Source organism: Rhagoletis pomonella, unplaced genomic scaffold, assembly GCF_013731165.1.
Source record: "Rhagoletis pomonella isolate Grant_MI unplaced genomic scaffold, Rhpom_1.0 Rhpom_scaffold_00004, whole genome shotgun sequence".
Lineage (NCBI taxonomy): Eukaryota > Metazoa > Arthropoda > Insecta > Diptera > Tephritidae > Rhagoletis > Rhagoletis pomonella.
In genome coordinates this window covers 46,887,654-46,907,340 of record NW_023458558.1, presented here as the reverse complement: position 1 = coordinate 46,907,340, position 19,687 = coordinate 46,887,654, and the positions used below count along the sequence as shown (strand labels likewise).

General features: G+C 34.3%; 1 protein-coding gene across 4 annotated transcripts in view; it reads left to right on the top strand.

The window, feature by feature from the left end:
* LOC118737657 (probable serine/threonine-protein kinase nek3) overlaps positions 1-19,687 on the top strand; it is a 117,954-nt gene that overhangs the window by 53,788 nt on the left and 44,479 nt on the right. For all 4 annotated transcript variants that reach the window (XM_036468314.1, XM_036468317.1, XM_036468318.1 and 1 more), the window contains exon 3: positions 8,866-9,424. In XM_036468314.1, the coding sequence (XP_036324207.1) occupies positions 8,866-9,424 (559 nt within the window). The remainder of the gene's footprint in view (positions 1-8,865; positions 9,425-19,687) is intronic.

Below are 19,687 nucleotides of genomic sequence, written 5' to 3'. Positions count from 1 at the left end.
ATTTGTAAAAAATTGATGTATGAATTCACGAATTCGTGTGAGCTTGCTTGTGTGCAACTGCGTGGGTCAAGTATACGCAGTGTATTTATATGTGTACCTATTTGAGTACGTGCGAATGATATTAATCGTATGAAATTTTTTATGTGTGAGTATAGGAATATTTTTGTGCTAATATCTTGATGAAGTGAAATCAGCTGAAATCGCGCTGGTCACGCATTTATGAAGGCGGCCAACGGACATACTCTACAGTTGTGCATATGTATGAGCATATAAACATACATAAAAATTAATTTGTTTACACGAGAATACGCATACAGTAATGAAGACTAAAATATGTATGTGTACTAACAATCGCCTTACAAACAAAGTTATTACCATTTTTGGCACACCCTTTTTCAGCGTATGGACATTAATGATTTTGCTGGCGCTGGCGTCCACGCCGACCGTCCACGCAAATGCACATAAATGCCATATCCAAAACAGTGAGGCTAATGAACTTGCAAATTTGTGTTCGCTGAATTGAATTGTCAGTAATTTTTCTTTCGGTGCGTTTGTTTGGGCTAATTAAGAGCGCATCAACATATAACTGAGTGCGTAGTGTTGCGTGAGGGCGTAATTATTATTTTTTATCCACATTCATAGTATGCGTAATGTAACGTAGCTGCTTAGCGCAGTATTCGAAAAGTTTTTCCTATGAAATGGAATAGGCGTTTCGTTGCATAAGTAGGTTCAAAAATCATGCAAGTACAAAATGAGAATAAGTACTTAAAAAAGAAAACAGAAAAATTTAATAGATATATAAATCAAATATTTCAAACCCACCATTTATTTGGCTGCTGATGAGTGGCCCTCTGTTGCTAATTAAAAACCAGTAAATTTTGTTAATGAACTTGAGCGTGCAATAAATCAAATGGCGAATACTGATGGCAGATAATTCGGCTGCATACATATTTACATGCATATCTATCAGTGATGCTTACATGTGCCTGTTTTTAATGTGGTTTTTATATAAATCTTTGAATGTAAATATATAAAAAACAAACGCATAGCCAAGATTAGAAAAAAAACGTGTCTCTGCAGATTAATTTTAATTGTTTTAGATTAATTGGAATTACGGTACTGACAAATTAGCAGACATTTTTAAATATAAGCTATATATTTGCCTTGGTAGGAATGTTCAATATTTCTTGTACAAAAACAAAAACATATATATGAAATATTTGGTAGTGTATGTCTTTAGAAAAATAATTACCACTTCATATTAATCATTCAGCATTATTCTTTTAATACACTGTTAAAAAAAAAAAAAACAACGGATTCTGGTAGATGGCACCAAACAATGGTTAAAGATTTACATCTGAGTTTTTTCTTTTAAGTATACCAAGGAATTGAAAAAAATTGCTGTTAGTATACTGACTTGCTAATTACCTCAATTAATCTTTGAAAAAATAAAAAAATAAATATAAATTTAAATATTGGATAGCTGTAAGCAGTTGAAAAACTGAACCTCCCCTTTTATGACGTTGGATACAAAAGCACAACAATAACACTTTAATTTAAATAAAAAAATTTTATTTGTGCTGCATGCATTATTCCTCACTACAGTGAGAAATGCTCGCTCTAGCGTTGCCAAATGTCCCGTATTTGCCATTGGTATTTAATTGAATGAATTTAAAGTTTTGGGGAGTTACAAGGGGAGAAAATGGTAATGAGTACTTTTGGAAAAAAAAAATATTAACGGTAAATTCTAGCAAAAATTTGGCTATTTATAACGTGTAGGCATCGCGAAGTGTGAATTTTAAACATTGGGGAGTTATAGGGGGTGAAAATAATGTTCAGTACTTTTAGAAAAAAATTCTCTTAACGGTAAGTTATAGTAAAAATTTGGCTCTAACGATTTTGATAAAATTTTGCAATAAGATATGGTGTTACCTCTGGAGATATTCGTACAAAGTTGCACCTATAGCAAACTATTTATAAGTTAAAAAAACATTATATGGGTATCAAGATAAAAGTATTTAAAATATCTAAATTTTAGAGATATGTTTAGCAGGGTTGCCATCTATTTGCCATTTTATATTTATTTAATTGATTGTCAAAAAATTGTGATACAAAATTACTATTCAGGGGCACTAAAAGAAAGCTCTTAAACAATGCTTCGCCTTTGTAGAAAGTGTGCAAAATTTAACTAAAACAACTAAAATGGATATCAAACGAAAGTTTTTTTTTTTGCGAAATTTAAGCTAGAAATATTTTCAATGAGGGTTGCCACTCTATCGTTTTGTAATACAAATTTCTGTTTCATTCCTTTAATTAAAATTTAATTTGATTTTTAAACAGGTGGTAACCCTCCCCCATGTTGTTTATAAATAAAGCCTTTTAAAACCATTTCGTTTGATATCCATATTGAAGTAATGCATTTAACTTAATTGTTTTTAAATTTAAAAGGTCGCAGCTCTTTTTATATTCTAACCGATACATGAACCTTCTCCTCGCCGTGTTCCTAAAAATGGACGACGGCAACATAGAGTCTATCGATGTCAAACTTTAAGGAACTTTATTTTCGTTGTTTTGGTAGAATAAATGGCCGTCCTGCACTTCGATGTGCTTTATTTTAAACCTTTACAATTCTTAATGTCGTAACACGACTTTTATAAACATTTTGAGCTTAAATTTTCATAAAAATAATTTTGGACGCCTAAATAGGCCAAATACCCCTACGTGCCGGACACCACAAATTATCAAAGTTTTTAATATTATTATTTTTTTAATACCAATGATTTAAATATCTTTGCATATGACTTATGAGTATTTCAATAATTTTTTCTAAATCGTGAGTGTGCAATTTCCGGTTGATAGTTCGTTAAGCGATTATACCATATACAAAAGAAGTGATAGTAATTTTTTTAACTCTACTAAAAGCATGAATAGCTACTTTAACTTGATTAATTTGACAATAAAATTATTTTACAATCACTAGAGGTTTTTTAGTACCTAAGTATGACAATTGTATTGTTATTTAAGCGGCAATAATATTATGTAAAAAAAAATTTTGAAACAAAAACACTTTTAAATTAACAACACAAAGTTGTCAATCAGATTACATTGTCACAATAGCGTAGTAATTGCAATAAGCAATAGTTATTCAGCCTGTCTGTTACAATGTACGCCAATCATTGCAGTCAACACCAAGTACGAGTATATCAATCAAAACGCCGCGAGTAGTCTTGACCAATAAATGAAACCGGATTGTGCTTACAAGGCTGAATATTTTTTTTACCTGCAACGAAATATCTGTAAGTGCATATGCATATGTATACATATGTATTGGCTGAAATATTTATTTTACGCTTGCAAATTATGCTATTCGCACAAAGAAATTCTAGTTAAATGCTGCTGCAGTCGATGATTAGCGATGAGTGATGCACAAAATGCACTTTGATGGCTGTCCGCCTGTGTTGTGGCCTATAAGCACTACTATGTAGGTTCTAAGTGTGATGAAAATATCGACTTGTTTGTTATGATTGCGCGCGCATTTGTGTCATCTGTTGGTATGTCTTCAAAGAATGTTGTGGTGCGTCGCTTAAGTACATAGGTATATCAAAAATGTGCTGTGTGGGTTTGAAATAACCTTATTTTAGTTTGTACATAATAAGTACGATATGCAACTATTTGTTAGAGCCGCGAAATATAAAGAACTTCACTATAATGACAGAAAGCTCTTCTTTAGATGTTTTATTTATGTTTATTTATTTAAACTAGGAGTGCCAGTTACTGTCGAAATTCGCCCGTTTTTCTTGTCTTTTAATAGCCCTGGAGTGGTTTTCTAACTTAGCACGTCGTTTAATTCATAAGATACAAACTTACTTACCGAAAAATTTCGTGATTTGGAATTAAAACGTGGCTACAATCTTTTATAGCTTTGAAAGCCTTTGGAGGACTTTGGCAGGACTTGGGAATGATCTGCTACATTCCAATTTGTTGAAAAATTTCGATAATTTGATACATATTGATAATTCGATGAATTTCAGAAACACTTAAAATCCCATAACTGACAAAATTTGATAACTCAACTAATTTCGATAATTTTTGAGTGCTACATAAATTTCGATAACTCAAAACTGTATATATCACGATATAAATCGATAAATCGATTAACTTCGGATACCTCTATAAATCTGGATAACTAAGTGATTTTTGATAGCTTCATAACACCTTAGTAACACGATAAAATTCGATAATTCGATATCACGATGCATTTTGAAAATTTTAAAACTTTGGTTCAATAAATCGACAGATTCCAGTAAATTGATAAATATCGATAACTCGATAAGTTGAAAAAAATCGACGCATTATGATAACTCTATAAATCTCGTTTGCGCTATAAATATTGATAATGCAATAGATAATTGATAAATTTCATTAACTTGGCAAATTTCGATAATCCCACACATTTTTGGAGCTCGATAACTAACCATAAATTTCGACAACTAAGTTTATATGTCTATAAATTTCAAAAAATTCAATAAACAATGATCAATTCGAGTAACTCGATAACTGAATAAACATGGATAGCTCGATAACTATAAACTGCTGAAGTGTAGAAAAAAGAAGTCTGTAATCTCCGAAATAGCTGCTATAACTTCTTCTTAGACTTCCGATTAGCCTTTGTTGCTTTTTCAATTTTTCCTCATAAACAATCGTGGTACAAAGCTCAGTAGAATCCCCAAACTAACGGTTTGAAAATTTACGTAAGCCTATGGTGGATAGACCAGTATACTTATTTAGGCCCTCAATCGGGCTCTTCGCTATTACAAAGAGGATCATTTACCTCCCTGCTATACAAACTAATATGCGCAGTTAATAAATTAAACCCAATTACCATATCTTTATGCACGTTATATCGCTCAGGTCCGCAAAGATTCCAGTGCACATAAACCTAATCTTCTCCTATCCAGGGCGGGTCATTCACAAAGTAAGTGCCTTACTGACTTAGGCTCATGTTGGTTCTGCAGCTCCTGCAGAAGGCTTTATATGGCACTCCGCGTCATTCTTTGTCCCGCGTGCCTCCCTTAGCCATAGCTTAGTATGCATGAACCGTTATTTTGAAGGCTTTTGTTGCAACTTTAACTGTAATTCAGATGTGTATTAGTTGATAAGTAAAGTATGTGGCATGTTGCAAGTTGGCGCAGATCATGCTCAGCATAAGGAGCTCCTCCGATCTTTTCAAGTTACACTCTGGAATTTGGTCATGCTGCAGGTATCTAGGTGCCTCCGCCTTGCGCCTGCTTCTGAGAAAAAGGATCCTTTCAACAAGCTGGATGCTATGGGAAACCTAATTTTAAGGTCTGATTACTCAAGGTCTGATTAAGACTAACTACAGGATTTGCTATGGAGCCGATCACGTCGATAACGATCTTTAACCAGGTATTGAGTATCCGCACAGGAGTATTAAAATATACAGGAATTACCCACTTCACTTTGTGAAGGATATTCAAGGTCTTCTAAGTGATACACCAAATATTTTTTGCGTTTTTTCTTGTTAGAATGCAGCTTTTTAGAAAAGCAAAAAATAGTTATTACTATTCGGTTCATTCGGAATTATCAATGCATCAGGTATTAGAAATCTCTTGGAATAAATCGTTTAATAAGACTTGATTTGCATTTTTTCGAAAAGGCTAGAAAGAGGTAGTAAGACACATGTGCTTGTTAAAAAGCAGGGATCGAGAACGCGTTCCAGTTTTGCCTTAGTTCTGCATGTCAAGAACGTTCCCACAAAAGAACCAAAGGGGAACCAAAGTATTGAGAGCAGTTTGAAGTCTGGATCATTTCAATCTCCAGATCGTTTATCATTAGGGTGAACTGTGCATTTATGGAACAATTTTTCATCATCTGTGCAAGAAAAGTTCGTGTCTTAAGTCTTTCGTTGAATTTATTTGCGTAATTATGATTAAGTTCTTTTTTGACAAATTTTAATATTGAAACATTTCAAACTAATGTAGGCTATGTGAAAAGAGTGGTTCTCGCTTCGGTTCTTCGCGAATAGTTCAGAGAAGATTTGTTCCCGTTTTGTTCTCTGTCAGCAAGTTCATGAGACTTTAGTTCCCAAATTGCTCTTCGAGAGAAAGTTCCTTTGACTTTTTTTTTGCCATTTTGTTCTCTTAGAAATGTTCCCGAAAGTATTGTTCGTAGTGTGTTCTCATTGAGAAGATTCCAAAGTGTTTTATTTTTATATAATTCCCATTGAGAACGTTCTCGGCAGTTTTGTTCTCATTTTGATTTTCGTTTTGAAGCGTTCTTGGGAACGAAACTACAAGAACGACATTTAGTTTCAATCACACCTTTTGTTCTCGGTCACGGCAAGGAGTTGCAGAAAGCATCAACAAATGCTATCCCTATTTCCTGCTGCATATATTATGCTATTTAGCGTGAAAACTTTTCTGCTGCCTTACTCGAGCGATATTAATTAATTTAAATAGAATTTTGTACAATTTGCGTGTTGACTCAGTTTGGAAAGGGGAAGCGTATAAAATACAAATATATATAGCAGCTTTCAGTCTTACAGATACAACTTTTACTTAATTAAAAAAAAAAGCAAAAATGTTTAAACCATCACCTTCACCAATTTCGGCACTTCTCACAATTAATTTTTTTGTTCGAAAAAGTGTTGATTTTCTTTGTGTCTTTTGTCTTATTTACATAACTTGCTAATTATGGAAGATGAAAAGCACATTTTTGTTAGGGGGTGTTTATGCGCATCTTGTTTGTGTAACTAACAAATTGCATAATAATACAATCACTAAAATACTGCGACTTAATCTGAAGTTACCACATAAAAATTTAAATTTGCGAAAAAAGAAAAAAAAACTAAAGAAAGCATTTCTCACTTCAAAAAGGCAACATTATAATGAAAGTCGAATTAGCATTTAAATGAAAGTGCTGTATAATGAACACACAGAAATTAGCAGAAGAATAGAGCGATTAAGTAGTTGGTTAAATTTTTAATAGACGCAATAAGACAGTGAACAAGTATGTATGTATGTATGTATGTATGTAAGATTACGCTGAACCTTTAAGTTATCGTTAAGTCCCCGATATACAATCTTCAGTTGGGTGTGCTTTAACTGGTTGCTGCCCAAGAAATACTTTCGCTGAGTCCTTTCTAGACAAATGCTCAGATGTGGCTTTACCAGGCATTCTCAAATGATATGGCTTTCAGGGTAAAGCTGGGATCACACGATTCGTACATTTGTACAGATTTGTATATTTTAGCAGTCACAGATGGGTGTTGTATTGAAATTTTTATCGAGAATGAGTTCAGCTCAAGAAAAAATTTTCTAAATAATTCCTTATGTTACCAACAAGAGTAGCAAGAGACCTGACCAATGTCTTGAGTGCAATTTGATTGTTACTGTATGTAGGTATTTGTGGCGTAGCATTATCTGCCATTAAAAATACATTAACGTCTAGTTTTCTGGCTACTGCGATTTCCGCCTCACTCCACATTCGGAAGTAGCACACTGGTGTATAGCTTGATGTGAATTTGTGGATTTCGCTACGATCAATCAGATTTGTACCAAAATTCGTAAATTTACACCAAGTTATACACCAGTGTGCTATTTTAGTTGTACTCTTGTCATACTTGCAACAATTTATTTTAAGTGTACAAGTGGTCTTAAGTGGTCTTAAGGGCTTTATTATCATCAGGGAGGACCATGAAAGGACCATTAGAGATTTGCTGCAGGACGCCCTAAATATATCCTGTATCTGGTTTGGGAAAGATGGAATCGCCCATAAATCCCAATAAAGCTACGGTTATCCTTTTACTAGAAAAAGGAAGCTATGCTTTCCAGATCTTAACTTAAACAACTCGCGGAAGATTGGAGCGACTGCAGGATGATTCACAAAAATGGTAAACTGATGGAACTAGCTGCCCTACTCGAGAACGTTGGTCTTTTAAAACAGGCAACAGGGGTCACTATGCGTGGCACAAACACATGCATACGCTTGACCACTGTAGTAGAGACGTTTTCATATTCTGTGGTGAAACAAAGGACCACCTCATTACTACCTGCCCAACACTATACGATGAGATAGTCCGATTTGTAACCGACTAACCGTTGTTGTTGAAATTAGAGGCACAATAGATCCAATCTGGTCGCGCTGTAATGGATTTGTAGACCAACCCTTACATCACCATAACCATAACCAAGGGCCCCGCGCTGTTAGAGGCATTAAAAGTCGATAGTTTAAGGGTAATTGGAAGGCTGTGGTGCCACATACCGTGATCGTTCTTTGAAGTTTGGTGAGCAGATTTCCTACACAATTGGTGAAGAGTTTGTTGTTTCAAAGACGTAGGATGTAATAAAAGCGTCTCCCTACGAATGCGTTAAACAAGAAATCACTACAGATATTTCAAGGGGACGAACATCATACTAATATGTCAGAACGGCTACCAGTCTACATAGCAGCTGCATTGAAGGTACTCGCACCACTGTTACACAGGTTAAGAAGGAAAATTCGGTGGCCAGGCACTATGTGTTTCTAACGAAGCAACGTTATATGGGTCATTTTATTACCGACTTCAATGGCATTAAGGTTACATTCCTCGCTTTATCTCATATCGGAGAAAACTAATACTCGTTTAAACAAAAATAATGGCGAATATTTGTTCCTTAATACATACTCCTAAGAAAAATATATCAAGCCTTAAATTTGTATTTGTTTCTGTGAATTCCTCGAAAACACCATACAAGTAAATAGTTATTTTAGCTGTGTATTTTGAAATTATTACCCAAAAATTTATCATTATCTAAAATAATTTACTATTAATTTGTTCAAATTTTTCTTCTTTCACATTTTCAGAATTATGTCTATCAGCGATCTGCCACCTTTGCCAAAGAGTCTAAGCGGTATTAATAAAATGCTTGGTTCCGATTCTGGTTTGATTAGCGACGATACTGACATGAATATCGAACAACAAAACAACAACAATAACACCAACATCAACAATTATAGTTTGAGTAACAACAATCTAGACAATAAGGTAGACTACCAAAAAGAGGATAATAATAATAATAGCAACAACAATAGCAATAGTACTGCCATCAGCAATCAAAGTATTGGCAAAAATGGTTTTGATTTAGCGAAATCGTTGGAAAGCAATGAAATTGAATTGAACAATACAATCGGCAAGTCAAAGACATCGAGTGCTACAACCACAACAGCAACAACAACAACAACAGTAATAACACATGCAACAGAAACAACGGCAACATCAGCGACAACAACCACAACAATGTCAGCAACGCCCGCAAAATCAGCCGTCACATCGAATGCCACCGGCGCTGGTGGCGGTGGTACGTTGGCGAGCGTGACAGGAAGCACACTGGATACGCAATTAGCCATTTTAAGAAAAGAAATGGTAAGTGTAAGGCTAATGCCTTTTTCTTGTTTATTTTCGGTTTTTTTATTTTATGGCGGTTAGAGACACACTGCGGGAATGTTAAATTGTTGCGCATTATTAGTACACTATGTATATTTGATGGGGAGCGTAAAAGTATAGAAATTATTATTTTTTGTTTGTTTGTTTATTGTACGTTGAGCACTTCATTTGTCGAAGATTTAGTGAAATTATGGGCAAATTATGAGCTAATGTCCGGAAGAAGACCGGAAGCAAAATTATATGCGGTACTAACAATTTTTTTATGAGCGCATAATATTTGAAATTTATTGAACCCAACACGGGTGATTGACGGAAGTTCTACATAGGTGCTGACAGAGCAAACAGTTATCAATTTTAATGCAATTGTGGCTTAAAGTCTAGTTTTTATGCTTAAGAAGACAGTACAAGGCGAATTCATATAAGGTAATAGTGGCAGCACAAAAACAAAAACTACACAAACAAATGACAATAAGAACATGAACAAATTTACAACATCATTTTGACAACCAGCGGAATTCGCCTTCAATTCGGTGGCTCTGGTGACACCACCTTGTATGAATTCGCCTTGATGGTTTTATGAGTTTGAATCTTAGTCAAATTGCCATATTTTAGGCGCATACGGTTGCTTGCCAGCGACTCTGCATATCTTGGCGATATGATATGATATTTCTTGTTATAACTCCTCCATATATGCAGCTAGAGAGATGAAATTTCGCACCTTTTTCACTCATTATCAACAAAAAGCTTACAGATCGGACCACTTTAGCCTATAGCATCCATACAGCTGATTGTTAAGATAGAGGGTTTTACTTTAAAAGGTGGTGAAGGTAAACATTTTTTTTTAGCTCCCAAAATAGTAACTTAGAAAAGCCGTAATAGGTTGTAGTGAAACTTTCTGATGTTTACGAAAGGTGTGAAACCTGTTCTCACCTGTTTCGTTTTAATTTTGTTACGAAATGTAAATATACCCGTCTTTTATGTGTGGTTTTTAAGAAGAAAGTCGGAATGATAAGCTCGATTTTTGAAGTTTAGAAAAAAAAATTTCTTTCTTTTCTCTCAAAGTGTAGCATTTTTCATTGAATTTCTGCTACCTTGGTCTTTGTGAATAAGCAACGCTCTTAGCGCTAACAAAATTTCGATAGCTGCCGGTTTGAAAATGAGTAGCTAACAGTAAGTGAAAACAACACCAAATAGTTTTTACGTGTGTTGCGTTTTTATTGGAAATTAACTTCACTTGGATTTTTTTTTTCGCGAGGCACCAACGCCCACCCACACATACAGACAAACATTTATACAAATCTCTATATCTTTTTATATGCACCGAAGAAAGTCAACAGCAGACAAGTATAAACATATTTAGGAGAATACAAAGAAGGCAAAGTGCGGAAGACCAACTTGAATAAAAAAAGTGAAAATTGAAGACAGAATGTTTTACCTTTAGTCTACGAACGAGCAAAATACAACAACTATGTAAAGCGTCTACCAAACTAAAGACGAATGGACGATTTTTTTTATTTCTCTTGTTTGTTTATTCATTATGAAGAATTTTGCTAGATTCTTATTTATTCCAAATATTTTGCTAACAGTTGCTCAATAAAAGCGATATTACGGTCTGTGATGAATTTATATTTTGACAGTTCGGAAATATTCATGAAATGGTTTAAAATTGATACTGGGAGTAATTTAATAAAGATAGTGTTTAAGGATTTGACTTTACACGTTTGGCGTATTTTATAATTTTTTAGCTAAACTCGATTCGTTGATCCTAGTTCAGATGCTACCTTAAGGCATCTGAGGACGTTAAAAGCTTTTTGGCTGTCGGTTAAGATCGCAACATACTGATTCCGGTTTTTGCGTTTGCCTTGAAAATGGACAGATGTTTTCCCACAGGTCCCGAGTATTTCAAACCCGGTCCAAATCAATTCACTATCCCCGTACCAACTATGTATTATTTATGTGTTGGTTTATTTGATATGCTTTCGAGTGTACATATCGCTCACGATCTTCAAAAGTGAGCTTTTATTTAACTTTCAGCAAAAACTGGAGATCAAATTTTTGTTATCATTTGATGAAAAGTTAAGCTTAAGCTAAAGTCTTCCTTGCCCATATGATTAGCTTCTGCTAAGAAATAGGTTTTCGCATTTTCTGACGAACGTGTAATTTTGTGATGTGCCTCTTTTGAAGACGCTGTGCGATATGTTCTATCAAATTTTTTACTGACAATTTTAAACTTTTTCATTTATTTTCCGTAATAAAACCTGTCACAAAAATTTATCACTGATACAGAATAGAGCCGTTATTCCAGTTTTAAGCCATTTTGTGAAACTGAACTTTGGATTCCCAATAGAAATTTCAGGGTATTTCTTTTTTAGACTATCGATCATTCTACGCCTCAGAAACTCTTCTGTCCCAATGTTGGTACCACTCAACCGCATGATAGACTCCATCGCCGAAGTTTGGATATTAATAAGAAGATAGAGTGATATCTAGAATAACTTCCACGGATGCTCAAGTTCTCATGTTTAGACTTAAGCCTAATTTCATAGTAAAACTGGCGGACATGATCTTAAGGACTTTTTAAAAATTTTTTCTTACAAATTATGAGCTTGGCGAATATCGATACAATTTTTATAAGTTCACTACTTCTCGCTCTATTTACAAAAATTAGGTATCACTGGAAAGATAATACATCAAGTTATCTATCTGTTTTAACATCATAAAAAAAAATAAAATAAAATTTTTCATACAAAATGCCTTTGGAAATTACGGTGGTTTTTTCATTCTAAAATTGCGATCTATATTCCCAAGATTATTTTGACTAAGCCATATTCAATAAAAAGACTAAAAAATATTCGTTCCAATTCCGCGATCGAGTCTCAAAGCGTTATGTATTTTTGAAGTTACTTCAAAAAACCAAAAGTAAAAATTTTGTCTTGGATGGGCGCAAATGAATTAATCAAGGAAATCCTAGGCAAAATGAGCTACATACATAGCACATGCTTACTAGAATAATTTTTAGACACAAATTAGGTAGTTTTGCACAACTATGGTATTTGTGGAGATGTTAAAGACTTGTAAATATGTACATATATGTATAGATAGTCGCTGACTAATTGACTAATAGCACTTTCTTCCCCTTGAATTGGGCACATATGACGTTGCATTTGGTGTTGTAAAGTACAGCAACGTTTGCCGCTTCTAGCTCCAATGGACGTGATGAAGGCAACCCACAAACTTTCGCTTAGTACGAGTATGTACTGTGTAATGTTTAGTTTATACACATACATATATACGTTTTTATAGGTGTACAGATTGATGAGCTCTCTGCAAGCCGCTAGTATTTTTGGTGCATTATTTTTACAAGTCAGTGGGCGTGCGTATATACATACATACATGTATCCAAACATATATACATATACATATACGTACATATTTATGTTCGTATATAAATACGTACGTGCACTCATAAGTTTGTGTATCTTCTCTTCTTTGGCAGTTAATCTAAGACTTTTCAGTCAAATCACATAAGATTTTGTGTGATGCTGCCACAAAGTCGAAAGCAGAAAGTCTTACATATATATATGCGTACATACATATCTACATTTGCATATGTAGTTATTTATGTGCATATAATCATACGTGTGAGGCGTTTGTAGGTGTGTTTCTTGCGCTGGTAGACACAATTTGGGCTGGTAAAAAGGTAGATTTTTGTTCAGTTTGGTAGAGTTTTGTTACAGTAGTTTGTTTAATAAAATTAAACTTTACGTTCCCGCTTTAATAAGTACATATGTATGTATGTATGTGTGTATGTATATCGATAAAAGTTGAACATATCGTGCTCCATTAAAAACTAATTTTACTGGAATTCTGAGGAGCTTTTGATTGCCTAAATATTTTAAATGATTCTCTAAATAAATATAATAAATTAACGGGTATGTAAGTACTCATTATGTTTGTACGCAAGAAAAATATAAGAATCCACCCCAGTTTTAATAAATAACAATTGCTAAATGAAAAAGGTCACAAAAGACCGGCGACAATAAATTACAAAGAAAAAAAATTAAAAATCAATGGGGATTTTTAGCTGCAAAGCTCGAAATTCAGACAAAATTTTTTTGATTTTTTCTAAATTTTGTATATAGCTTTAATCCTTGATTTTTATGGGTTTGTTTATTATTACACAAACGGCAAAAAAATATTTTTAATTGAAGAACATTAAAAAAATAACCAAGGGGTTGCTGAGTCTCTGTATTTGTCCCAAAAAACTCCAGTTTTATTTTTTTCAAATGACGAAGTTTCGTTGTTGCCTTTAGTTTAATCACTTTCGCTTTTGGTTGAAAGAGTCCGAGAAGATGCCATTAATAAGATCTCAAATACCATAGCGATAGTTAAATGAAAAGTTACAATAACTAAAAAATGTTATAGGTAATTTTTTTTCCAGCGGAAGTATTTTTTTCATCAGTGGCAACCCTGCTTGCGCATCAACATCTTCATCCAATAGCTTGTTGTTCGCGCTGCTATTCTATCATCGCCTTTTCGTCATTTACCCTTTGCACCCGGTGCTCTTTCACAGCCACACAGAGCCATTAGTTACTCATGTCGTATGTCTGTCTGCCTGTCAGCCAGTCAGTCAGTCAGTGAGTTACATAGATGTTAGTGAGCTCTGCTTTTATTAGAAGAAAGTGAATTGAGTTGACCTTAAAAATTTTCTTCATTTGCCTTTTAACGGTTTTACATACTACATATGTACATATGCCACCTTCTCCGTTGGTCTTCTTTTAATATATTTACTTTTAGTGTTTTCTCATCTCGGCTGCATTTCCCTATTGACTGTAGCAAACCGGGTCTTGGAGTACAAAAAAAAACGATAAAATTTAAATGAAAAACGAACAAAATAAATTTTATAAAAATAAACCATTGGTGCATATGGATAAATTTAAAATAAAAAATGCAAAGCTAAAAATAAACAACAGATCCACACACTAAACATACATACACACAATGGAATACTATAAATACAAACATTGGAATGTTTTAAAAATACCTACATACTTTTGTGCATAAGCATGAGATAAACTGTAAATGCACAATTTTATTATGCATCGCGCACACTGAGGTACATGCATACATACATACATATATTTTTGTGTCCACACTGCATGCCATCATAGTCTTTTGTTAGCTTCATCTCTATTTTTTCTCTGCCTACAAGTATTGAGCATTGTGTTTTTATAAGCTTTTATTTATTTGTTTATGTATTTATTTCACTTCTATGCATTGTTTTCTTTTACTACATTTTGTTTGCTTTCTTTCGTCCTCATACTTTTTCATATGTGCCCATAAAATACTTATACTCACCCTAGCCATTGTACGCATCTTTGCGCATGCGCTTTTGCCCATTGTGCGTTTTCCTTGTGCAATTGGCAGGTCGCGACGTACTGCTCGATATGGTGTCATTGCCAACGTCACGTGTAACGTTCACACTCGTATATGTATGTACATAAATACTCACCCACATTATGTTTAACATACTGGCTTTGTCTTTTGGTAGTAAATTTTGCATAGAAAGTCTTTTTATGCGCAATTCAAACTTGCACTGCAATATAAATTTACAAATATCATATATGTATTTTCTTTCGGCTTTTAAAATCGTCAAAATATGACGCGCAGCTTAAAGTTCGTTAAATTCAATCTATATATGGTCAATTTATATTTATTTACAAATTAAAGTAAAAGAAAAAATTTGGGCTTTTTGCTTCTCATTGGGCCGTATGAATAAAAAGTAAAAATCGCTTTTTCTGAAAATGTAATACCTTTTGCTCGAATTATTGAAATAAATTAAAAAAAAAAAGTCTGAAGGTATTTTTTTAACAAATTTTTTAAGCTCAAACTGTTTGGTCATCTAGGGTGATTTTTTTCAAAAAATTCTTAAAAAAAGCTATTTTTGTTCATAAAAAACTCATTGTTTGGAGGTATTTTTAAATCGGTCCGAAATATTTTGATGGCAGTCCCAAAATATAATAGGTTTCAATTATGGCTGCTCTCTGCACTCCTTCCAGCTGCTTGACGATGAAGGCCTTGCACAGGGCTTTCCACCACGTTCCACGAATGCCCCGCAAAATAAAATTGGCTTAACTATGGTCTCAAAAGGCCAATGAACTACTTTCGGTGAGAGACTCCAGCGTTTTCCAATGGCCGTCCTACACCAATATAGAGCTACTGTTGCCTTCTGAACTTTTTTCTCTACGCTGGGCTTCCAGGAAAGCTTGTCCAAGTACTTCACTCTGTCAGAAAGGCAAGTCGGTACCTTAAACCATTTAGTAAAGATAACAAGCTCTGTTTTGCCCGCAGTTAAAAGCCCAATGTTCAAGCAAGTTCTGGTAACCCTGCATGAGTTCAAACAGTGTTTCTAGAAACCTTCCCCTTGTTAGCAGTGCTACATCGTCAGCATATGCAACCACCCGGCAGAAATTTTGCTCCAGGGCCACTGACGATGGTAACCAAGAACCTCCCTTTGCGTGGTGCCTCTACTCGCACATTGCCGGATTTAAACGCTGCCGCAACAATCCTTTGGCAAAGCATGCGCCACATAAATCTTACAAGGTCGGCTCCGACCCCTAGCCTATTTAGGGAGTTTGAAAAGCACAACGTTTTCAAAAAGTTATTTATTTTTCTTTAATTAGTCATTTAATCAAATATTTTAAATTCTTCTACACGCCACCAATAAAATTATCGATAAATAAATAGTTAATTGCACAAATTACAAACAACATTAGATTTGGCCCGAAAACTGCGCACGCAGCAGAAACTCACGAGTTTCAAAAATAGCCAAATCTTTTTTTTGATTTTAAACCAACAATTTATTCAATGCTCCTCGCCATAAATTAACAGCCAACTATGCTTGGCGGACAAGCAAAAATTATCGGCAACATTAAACAAGCGGACAACAAGCAATTTGAGAGAGTGAATTGCAATGCGTTTGCGCCGCGGCACTACCACCGCCATAGCGCGCAGTTCGTGCACAGAATATCAGGTTAAGTAGAAGCAATGCAAAGAGCAGAAAATATTTAAAATCAAAGAAACAATTTAACTGGTTATTGATGCACTTTAACAGCTGAGGCAACCAACCTTAAGTAAATGCAGTCATCAGCAGTGGCAGCAGCAGCAGCAGCAATTGGTTTTGAATGTTAAAATGTTGTAGTGCAATTATAAGCTTGATTTAGAAAATCTGCTGCAAAAATGCTAGCGATTTTTGTGAATACAGTGAATTAACTAGTAGTAGTTGGAGTGTGGAGCGGTGAACGGCGGCGAGGGAGTGGTCAACGACTGAAAGGCGGGCGTGCACGAAACACGAAAGGCGGCCAATGCGGACCACGCGGCTAAGCTGAGACCACTTGTGTAGTGGCTCACCTTAGCACGCTAAATAGCGAGCGTGTAGCGTTTTTTTTTTTTTGTATAGTTTTCTTGGGTTTTACTACTGACTTACAATTTGACTTCTTGGCCAGCAACTTTGTAAGAGTAAAGTGACGGTTTTCGCTTTTAAATGGTATTTTGACTTTTGATTTCTGCTGCTTGGCCAGCGGAGCGACACTTGAATTTATATGTGTGTCAACGCCGCAGTCACCAGCGATGACACCATGAAACGGCGGAAAGAGTTGCGGCGCACGGACACTCGCTGTGGCAAATGTCAGCGGCCAGCGTTATAAATACTGCAAGTACATATGTATGTACATATGTGTTTTAATAACAAAAATACAATTTTTTTTTTAATAGACTCTTCATATCATTTCACTTGGATTTCGATTTCGCCCCCATTGCGCTTTTAATTTCGGCTTCATTTCGCGCACTCGAATTGTGATTTCCGCTGAACAAATTGCCGCAAGCGTGCAGTCGAGGGGGCATCAGGCGAAACGCTCACCTGTTCACAGCGCTGTCACCAATGACAGTTTCATATATATATATATTTAGATTAGGGTGGTCGAAAAAAAAAGTCGGAATGCTTTCATACCCCAAAGGATTGTTCTATAGTATACCGGAAAAAAGAATACCCCCGTTTTTTTATTTTGAGATCAAAAAATATTTATGAAAATGAAATTACATATATAGAATTCTTAAAGTCAATATTTTTCGATCGGAAAACTTTTTTCTCTTCAGGAGGCTTTCAATAATAATACCAGAGGTATATTTGTTTCGAAATTGAACAATCCTAGGGGGTGGGTGCATTGAAATTCTGACTTTACTTTTTCACATGCATCTTTGGACCACCCTAATGTAATGCGAAAATTTGCAAAGTGATTTAGTACTGACCGATTGGCACCGCCGTGTTCCTGCAGTTACATGTTTTTTTTTGTTTTATTAATTGCATTGTTTTCAGTTGTCTTTTGTTTTTATGGCTGCTTCCTTCTCAATCAATTTTCCCCAACTAATTTCGATAGTGATTTTTATTTCACGGTTGATCTTTTATTTCTCTTCATACATATGTTGATTTATTTATTTATTGGCGAAAGCAACGACTCGCGCATGCATTCAAGCGTTACCACGAAATTAAGTCGTCTTTTCTTAAGTATTAATAATCCAAAAAGCCCAATAATAATAACAATAAATTACACCCCGCGACACATTGATAAGTTTTAATAATTTTTTTTTTGTATTTTTTTTTTTTTAAATGTACATAGTTTTTTTTTTTTAAAGAAACCGTATAAATCCAAGTTTCAAACATTGTGTATTTAAAAAAAAAAATCAACAAACTTAGAAAAAAAATTCGTGCTTTTTAATTAGATATCTTTGAAAGATTACATATCTAAAAAAGCAGGTACCGAGAATAAACGTTTAATACCAAATTTTGTATTTTTAGATCATTGGAAAATCGTTATTTTTACTGATATATATTTTTTTCGTTAGATTTTTATTTTTATTATTTTTTGGTCAAATTTATTCGTTATGATGTTAACTGCGTTTTTATGACCGTTTTAAATCGTGTATGGTCTAAAAAATTAAGTATGAAAATTACGTTTATAATATGATCGAAAAACTAAAAAAATTGCGATTATTTTTTATCGAAAAAAGAATCATAAAATAACGATTATGCTAGATCGATAATATAAAAACCATGAAAATAATTTCAATAATAATTAATTTTCTTTTTTAATATTGCTAAAGTTGAAAACTTGGATTTTTACGGTTTTGTTAAAGAATAAACTACATTTTTATAAAAAATAATTAATGAAATAACAAACAATAAAATTATTAAAAATTGTCAATATGGGTGCGCTTACAATTATGACACATGGTGTATATATTTTTTGAATAAAATTTGAAATATGCAATACCTTAGCTCATCATTAATGCCAACAGCATCATCAAGTACCTTTTTGTTTGAACGCAGCGGGGCGCATGCGGTCATCAGTGCAGTATTTATTGCTGCTTTCCATGCGCTGGCATTGCCGGTTGAAGTTCACCACGTGGCATGAATTATTAACTAATGCCGCTTTAATAGTTATCATCGTTTCGCACTAATGACCTTTCTCGGCGAATCGAAAGTGATTTGTTTGTTGCTATTCATTTTGGGTAGTTTTGACTTATTTTCTTTTGTTGGTAATTTTTTTTGTCGGTGGATTAGCTTGTTGGGAGTGTTGTCTTCATTTAAATACGCGTAGTAGACAAACTTATGTATATTAGAAAAAAAGTATCAATACTTTTACTTTTACTAGTAAAAAGAAGTAGACAGCTTAGTTTTAGGTTTTAATTTGATAAATTTGGAGAAATTTTTTAATGAGATATTATCTAAGTAGGAATTATAGCAATACAAATGGCAACAAATATACTGATAAATATGTTTTTTGCTTCAAGATTAAAAATAGGTTTATGGTCAACCTTTTAAAATTATGCGATTGCCAGTCTTTATTTTTTGGTAGTATACACACAAGGGTATTTTCTTCTTTCTACATGTCATTTTGTTTGCCAGATATACGTTGCATTCGCAAAAGCTCCGCACTGATTATTGCGAATGCGAATGTTAAAATTAATGTGGAAGCTCTGCGGTTGCGAATGCGAATGCGAATATTCGCAACAACCGGCACCCTGAAATTGTGCATATGGAAACTGTGCATACGAAATAATGCATATGAAAAAAACCGAAATAATGCATATGACAAAAACCGAAATAGTGCATACATGAAAACGAACTTCTTTCTGAGTAGGCGGCCTTCGGCCGCGCTTAGGGATTATAACCCTTACTAAGTA